Source organism: Carlito syrichta, unplaced genomic scaffold (assembly GCF_000164805.1).
Source record: "Carlito syrichta isolate Samal-C Ts95f unplaced genomic scaffold, Tarsius_syrichta-2.0.1 Scaffold316493, whole genome shotgun sequence".
Classification (NCBI taxonomy): Eukaryota; Metazoa; Chordata; class Mammalia; order Primates; family Tarsiidae; genus Carlito; species Carlito syrichta.
The window spans coordinates 993929-1001567 of NW_007260589.1; the positions used below are offsets into that span (position 1 = coordinate 993929).

Sequence of the window (7639 nt, forward strand, 5' to 3'; positions counted from 1 at the left end):
AGCCACTGCACTCCAGTCTGGGCGACAGAGTGAGACTCTGACTCAAAAAAAAAAAAAAAAGACATACCATATTCTTTATTCATGAAATTTATTAAATATAATCAATGAAGTAAATGCAGAGTTCCAGGTGTGTGGGTGTAGTGTGGTGTGCTGGGTGATGATGTACTTGAAAAAAAAAATAGACATTTCAGCACCAAGGCTTCATTTGGAAGTCTGGTACCATTTCCGAATGGCTACGCCCGTGTTACTGGCTACTACGCAGAGCGCGCCACCCACCGTCCACCACGTGGGCACACTATTAAAGAAAATAATCTGCAAGATAAAAGCAAACACCACATCCATCGTCCTCATGATTGCTACGAGCCCAGCTTTTTCTATTTGGAGAGCTTTCGTGAGAAACACCTGGGCCCCCAAGCCAAAGAGCCCGATCAGTATGAGAAAGAGCCTGTCCAGGCCACAGTAAGGCAGACGCCACTCTCCCAGAACAGAGAGCACGATGCTGCATTCCAGGAGGCCGAGGATGACATAATACCAAATGCTCAGGCAGTAGTCCACGGACTTCCCCATTTTCCTTAGGATAATCAGAGTCACTGCGGCAAGCACAGCGTGTCCGATGGCGGCCAACGTGCCCTTCAGGTGGGCTGAATAGCTTACTTCCATCCCCAAAGTGTCCGAGCCAAACAGAAATGGTGGCCTCACAATAAGGGTGACTCCAGCGATGGTGAACACGGTGAAAAGTGCATCCCAAGGGCTATACTTTTCCTTGAGGAATATGCAAGCAAACAGAGACGTAAACACCGGGCTGCTAAACGTGATAACGGTGGCATCCGCGAGGGACATGGTCTGGAAAGCATAGTATATAAGGATCATGGCGGTGGAACCAATGGCTCCTCTGAGAAAGAGGAAAACTCGTTGGCCTTTGGGGCCTATGAACCCCGTTCTGTAAATGCAAATGAAGAAATGCATATTAAATGAAACTGCCATGTGCTTTTAAATTACAATTTTAAATAAACATTATCTTAAAGATATTAAGTATTCAAAATAAGGGAAGAGTGAATTAATCATAAAATCCACAACTGATATATACCTTTTAGAAATTAGTATTTTCTAACAGCTACTGACATGAAAGTGTTCACAATAAGATCAAAACTAGAACAGAAGTACATAAACAGTATACTTGTAATTCAACAATAATAATCATTTTCCCCACGTATATGTACATATATGCTTGCAAGGGACAAAAAGGGAAAAAAACTGGTTATACCTTTATAGGTAAACTCATAGGTAAGTTGCATTTATTTCCTCCAAATTTTCTACAATGAAAATGTGCCATATTTTTCTTTTTTCAAGTCAGTCTCACTCTGTCACCCAGGCTGGAGTGCAGTGGCATGCTCACTGTCACCGCAGCCTCGACCTGCTGAGCTCAGGCGATCCTTCTGCCTCAGCCTTTCGAGTAGCTGGGACTACAGGTAAGCACCACCATGCCCAGTTAATTTTTTTTTATTTACTGGAGACTCTCCATGTTGCCCAGGCTGGTCTCGAACTCCCGGACTCGGGCAATCCTCTTACCTCTGTCTCCCAAAGTGATGGGATTATACATGTGAACCACTATGCCCAGCGAAAATGTGTCATTTTTATGATAAATTTTAAGATTTAGCTGCCCTGTATAAGAAAACTTGGTCCTGGCTAACATGCATTTTCCATCTCATAAATTTTTCCATAAAAGTTGAGACAATGTTAACATTTATCTTAGCCACTGAACTTGAGACAACTTTTCAGTGTTCTCACAGCATGGAGTTCAAACAGAGGTGAGTGGATTGCCTGAGCCCGCGGGTTCAAGACCCGCCTGGGCAGCGAGACCTCATCTCTACAATAAATCAAAAATCAGCCGGGCATGGTAGCGCATGCCTGTAATTCTGGCTACTTGGAAGGCTGAGGCGGAAGGATCGCCGGAGCCCAGCAGGCGAGGCTGTGGTGGCCAGGAGCGGCCACTGCACTCCAGTCTGGGCGACCGAGTGAGACTCCAACACACACACAAAAAAAATATGTAGAGTCCAGAAAATTATGATTACTGCTATTCAAATTTTTTTCAAGTAAATATCTACTAAGTATCAACTCTGTGTAAGTTCCTGGCTAGTGCAACTCACTGATCTGTGCCAGGGCTGGTCTTTATTAGGATAGCATCTAGGCCCGACATGGACACCCCTGGGTTTCTGGAGTTAGAAATGGAAGTGTGGTCACATCTGGCCCACACTTTGAGAAGCTAAGAATCTTCCATGATAATGGGTCTAAACAAATCAGGGTCAAGGATTTTAAGAATATTCTTCTAGAGTCCTTCCTCTGACATTATCTTTATTCCAAAATGGGGAGATGATTACGTTAGCATCAGTGTTCTGTTAACACCTTCAGAAATTTCTAAAGTTGGTCAGTTGCAGTGGCTCAAGGCCTATAACCTCAGCACTTTGTGAGGACAATGTGGGAGGATTGCTTGAGCTCAGGAGTTCGAGACCAGCCTGGGCTGGCAACATAGCAAGACCTCATCTCTACAAAAAATTAGCCAGGCATGGTGGCATGTGCCTGTAGTCCTATCTACTCTGGAGACTGAAGTGGTCAGATCACCTCAGCCAGGAGATCAAGGTTACCGTGACCCATGATTGTGCCACTGTAACTTCAGCCTGGGTAACAGAGTGAGACTCCCACTCCAAAAAAAAAAAGAGTATTTCTAAAGTCTTACCATCATTTCCTAAAAAACTGTGACTTGGATACATTGACACTGAAATTTCTGACCTATGAATCCAAACAGATTTTCACTTTTCCCACCAAATCCTTGGGATATGGAGTGAAACTCTTCTAAGTGAATCTGTACCATGTAATGAGATCCAAGGAGACTTTGGTGGCAAGTGACTAAAGCTTTAATGGGGGTTTTGCCCAATGAGAGAAAAGGCCTGGCAGCTCCCAGGGCTGCAAGTGATCTCCCTTAAGATTCTATGTATACCTGGGTGTGTGGAGGTTATTACTATATGGGAGAGCATCATTTAGACCTGGAGAGGATGGGGCATGGGGACCAATGGGGTGAACAGAGATAGTTCTCATACACTGTTACAGTCTACAGAAAGCACTCTGCTCATAATACATCTTATTCGACCCTTACAACCACCTTGCAGATTAGAGGACAGACAGGATCATTCCCTTAGCTATGAGGAAACTGAATATGAAAGTTACAAAGGCCTTGCTCAAGGTGCCCCCCCCATCACCTGGGGACGAGTAAATGTTACTGGAATCTTCTGTGTGCCCCGTAAGAGAACAGTCTGCTCTCTCTTTTTTTTTTTTTTTAGTCCCCCACCCCCACCCCAACCAGCCTGTTCTCTTAAAGAAACCTCTGCCACCAGGAGACACTACGGCCTCTTTTCATTTACTTTTTGTCTTCCAAATAGTAGTTATGCCCAAGGAAAGAAGGGAGGGTGGTACGAGACGGGAAATTACACAAAGAAAGCTCTGTCTTCAAAATGCGGGGCAGTGCGTGACTAAATCTCTTCCTCCCCGCTTCATTGCGTGTGGTTTGTGCCTATGGTAGAAACTTCTGCGGGTGGATGCTTGTAACCTTTCATTAATCAGAGCCCAGGGGCATAGAAACTGGTCAATCTATGAAGCAGGGAAGGCAGATACTGTAAATAATTTAGGCAGGTCAAAGATGTGCACACATTTATTAAATATCTTCTACTTGGCAGTTAAAAAATACTTACTTTCTGTATATTATGCAAGGGATAACAACTAGCATTTGGAACACACATCGAAACGCACTAATCTCTACAGCATGGACGTCTTGCACTTTTTTAACAAATAAAGAGCTCACTGAGAAAAGGAAGGCAGACAATAATGTGTAAAACAAGCCAAGTCCAGGACAGGGCGCTTTCTTCTTGGCTTCTGAAAAAGATTAAATTCTGGTTAGTCCTTGCTTCCAAATGTATGTTTTTATCATTTTCACCTAGAGATTCAGAAAAATGGAACGGTGTCACAGGCTAGCAGCTTCCAAATACTGCCTCCTGAGCAGATCCATTCTCTGGACCTGGGTCATTTCCCCGTCAATTATGAAGAACCACAGATGAAAGCAACCATTGAGACCTGCAATTTTTTTTAGACACTGTTTCACCCTATAAAATGGATTTCCTGAGGGGGCCAGGAGGTAGGGAGGGGAGAAAAAAATGGATTTCCTTTGACTCACTGGAGAATCATGCCTCCCTCACAAGTCAAGAAGTAGAAAGCTTGCCAAGACGGTAAGAGAAAAAAAATCTCTAAGGAACACTTGTCAAGATGGCAAGTAAGAAATACTTCCAAATGATGATATCTTAAGCCATCTCACGGGCAAGTTGGCTTTATGAAGAAAGGGTTTTCTGAAAAACAAGTTGTAACTGTGTTTTATGGCTATTTGTTATGCAAGGATCTGACTCCCCTACAGGCCTGTGAAGCCTTCCAGGGCTGGGACCTCAGCTGTCTTATACATGCCTGGTGCATGGGAGATCTTGACTAAATCTTCAGTGAATGGAGGGATATGAGAACTTCTGGAAAGACTCAAGAGTCTGACACTATTGGCAACAGCACAGTCTGGGAAGGTTCTCCATTTTGCTATTTGGAACTGTTCATCAAATCTGCATTTAACTTCCCATGGTTCGCGTCTTAGCTTCCCATTTAGCACACAGACTCCTTGAGGACAGGGGCCCTGGTCCTCTACCCCTCTGATTCTTAAGTGCCAAAACTGCTGTCTAGTCCCTACTGTTGGCTGGATCTGAACCGAGAAACGTGTGCTTTCTCCAGGGTGTCACGTGTTCAGTCCACTCATGACAATCTGTGAGAGCTCTCGACGGCATCTAGTTTCCTACCTAGGGGTAGAACTTGCTTTCAGTCTTACTTCCCTCACATTGAGGGGACAGCAAATCCCCTAAAGGACAGGCCGCTCACTGAGGAATAAATATATTATTTTTCTTTTTTTAAAACTAACACAGAAACAAGGAAAGGATAAGACGGAAACCTAAGTGATCCTCGTCAGTTAAGAGCACAGAGGAACGGAAGGACAGGAACAATCAGTAGGAAAACTGGTTATCATCACAGTCTAGGAAATTCCAGTGTGTCCCTCAGCTATGAGTGTTGTATAATAATGGGTTTTTAAATGCCCTTTTCTGATGGATGTAAGCACCAGGTAATCCATCTCAACATCCTCATATCAATCAGATACCTTTGCCCACCAGTGACTTTGCAATCGGGGCTCAGGTGTGACAATGCACAGCCTTTCCAGGGCATTCTACGGCCTGGCCTTTGTAGTCAAAGATGCCATGCTCAGCAGAGGTATCCACTCCTCCTGTTCTAGGAGCACAGCCGGAAAGACCCTTGGGAGCTGACAGTCGTCTTCCGCTAGGGTGCCAGCACCTTCCACGTTCTGCTCTGGACCTACGTGCTCAGACACTGTGGCAACAAACTGCACACACCCACTCCTCAGCCCAGGAGAAGAAAGCTTTCGAAGACGTTCAAATGAGGTGCCACAAATACATGCCTTGGCTGTGGTCAGCCTTGAAGCCTAGTTTCTGAAATTCCAGAACAGAAGGCCAAATAGAACCGTTTTTCTTAAGAGAAACCCAATCCATACAGAGGACCTCCACCTGCAGAACAGAACGAGAAGATGAAGGACAGAAAACAAGTCCCTGGCCTGTGTTTCAAGTATCTTCTCCAACCTAAACTTGCTACATTTTCCCCAGGAATATTTTAACTTCACAGGGTATATTGGCTCTTTTAAAGACGTAATTCTACACCCTTGACCCCGGAGACCTTTTCCCTTAGAACACACATACACATATTTTCTTGCCCATAAACACTCAAGACTCCTGCTTCCAGACTGGGACCGGACAGATGTTAGAAGGCCTCACTGCATCTGAGTCATTAACAAAGGGTCAGGAGGGTGAGGACATGTCCTACTCTAGCAAACCCAGTCTCTTACTGAGTAACTCTGATTCTGTCCATGGAGAGAAGTGAGAGATGAGCATAACAGAGAGAGGCATTCGCTGATGGTCTATGCTCGTATCTCACTGGGAACAGAGCTGAAAATTTGGGAACTCTACATAATTCCAATTAAGCAAGCTGCCGCAGGGCAATTTCCTGATTGGGATGAAAACTGAAAAGTTGCTCAGCTTCTCCAACCTCTGCTTTAAGCTGCAGATTCATGATCCTGGCTGGAAATGAGAATCACCTGAGGAACATTTAAAACTTCAATTTCCAAGCCACACCTTAGACTCAGAAACAGAATCTCTGTTAACTCCAAAAAACTCCACTTGGGAGCTTGAGAGCCCCTCTAACTCCTTCCAGAAGGATGTGAGGCGCAGGCCCAAGGCATCTTCTCCTTGCCTCAGTGTCTAAGATACACACTGTTCCTGAAGAAAGTCAACAGATGTCCCAGGACGGCTGTGCACCGTCTGCTGAGGTCATCCAAGACTAAGAAAAGTGGATAGCAGTTCCCAACAGAACTTAAAAACGAGCTCTGTTGAGATAACCAGTTACAAGAGGCTAAAATGATGGCGTCAACAAGTTCAATGACAATAGAACAGTAAAGTGTCTTTATGGCAATCTTCTTTTCAACATACAATCTGCTCACCTTCCAACAACTATCACTAAGTCTTACTGGTAGCAACTTCTCTTTGAAGTTAGGTGTCCTCCTTGCTTACACAGGTTTCTCATGTCACCACACACTGCCCAAGTGGAGAGAATTCCTCTTTGGTTCACAAAAAGGGGAAACTTTTCAGCGTTGGCATGGACTGACTCAGCACTCTAGTGGAGTGACATTCCGCCACAGGGTGACACACGAGAACCTGACCTCTTCAGAGGCGGCACATCTGCTCCTCCAGCTTGGGCAAAGCCCTGCTCTCAAGGCACCCACCCAGGCATCCATGAGCAGATGTCTGATCACTTCTGTTTGCGTTCAGGGCAGAAATGGAGCAAAAATCATCTTCCTAGGGTTCTTTCTCTCTAAATTGAGGCACATGCATACAAGGAGTAGCAAAACGTGGGGTGAGATGACAAAGAGTGTCAGGGCCACCCTCAGGGGTGGCGACCCAGAGGCTGAGCTGAGGCAGACTGTATAGCTTTGTCTTCAAGTGGTGCTTGCCTAATTCTTTCCTTCAGGAAACTGCCCCAGGTGGGGTGATCGACTGGAAGGAGTGCGCTTGAAGCCGCCCTCCTGGCCGGGTCCCTGCAAGCTGGGGTCCCAGCCCGGCGATGCCTAGCTCCGTGCCCTGTCTCACCCATACACGCCGCATCTCGGGGGAAACAACCCCAAACGAAAAACCCTCCCAAACCCTCACCTTCCTGGGCCTCGCTCTGCTCACGCGTCGGAGGGGAGGGCCGAACAAGACGAAGGGTTCTTCTCGCCGGGTCCCCGGCTGCGGGGACGCGGCCGCGCCCCCTTAAACCAGGCACGCCTCGTTTCGCGCCGGTGGCTAAGAAAGTCCTCGTAGCCCCAGCCGCGCAAGAAGGGGCGGCGGTGCCCCTCATCGCGGCCTCTCCAAGATCCTGAGACTCTGGGACACCCGCTTTTCGGGGCTGGATGCTTGGCCACCTCCTCCGGGGAGAGCACGGTGCAGCGGGGGCAGCAAGTTCA

The 7639-nt window shown here is 46.3% G+C and overlaps 1 protein-coding gene across 1 annotated transcript; it reads right to left on the reverse strand.

Moving 5' to 3' along the window:
• Positions 1-74: 74 nt before the first annotated feature.
• SLC35G1 (solute carrier family 35 member G1) lies at positions 75-7533 on the reverse strand. Its single transcript, XM_008074588.2, has 3 exons — positions 7344-7533; positions 3744-3924; positions 75-940 (listed from the first exon to the last, which is right to left on the reverse strand). The coding sequence occupies exons 1-3, from the start codon at positions 7531-7533 to the stop codon at positions 202-204; spliced, it is 1110 nt and encodes a 369-aa protein (XP_008072779.2). The 3' UTR covers positions 75-201.
• Positions 7534-7639: the final 106 nt, after the last annotated feature.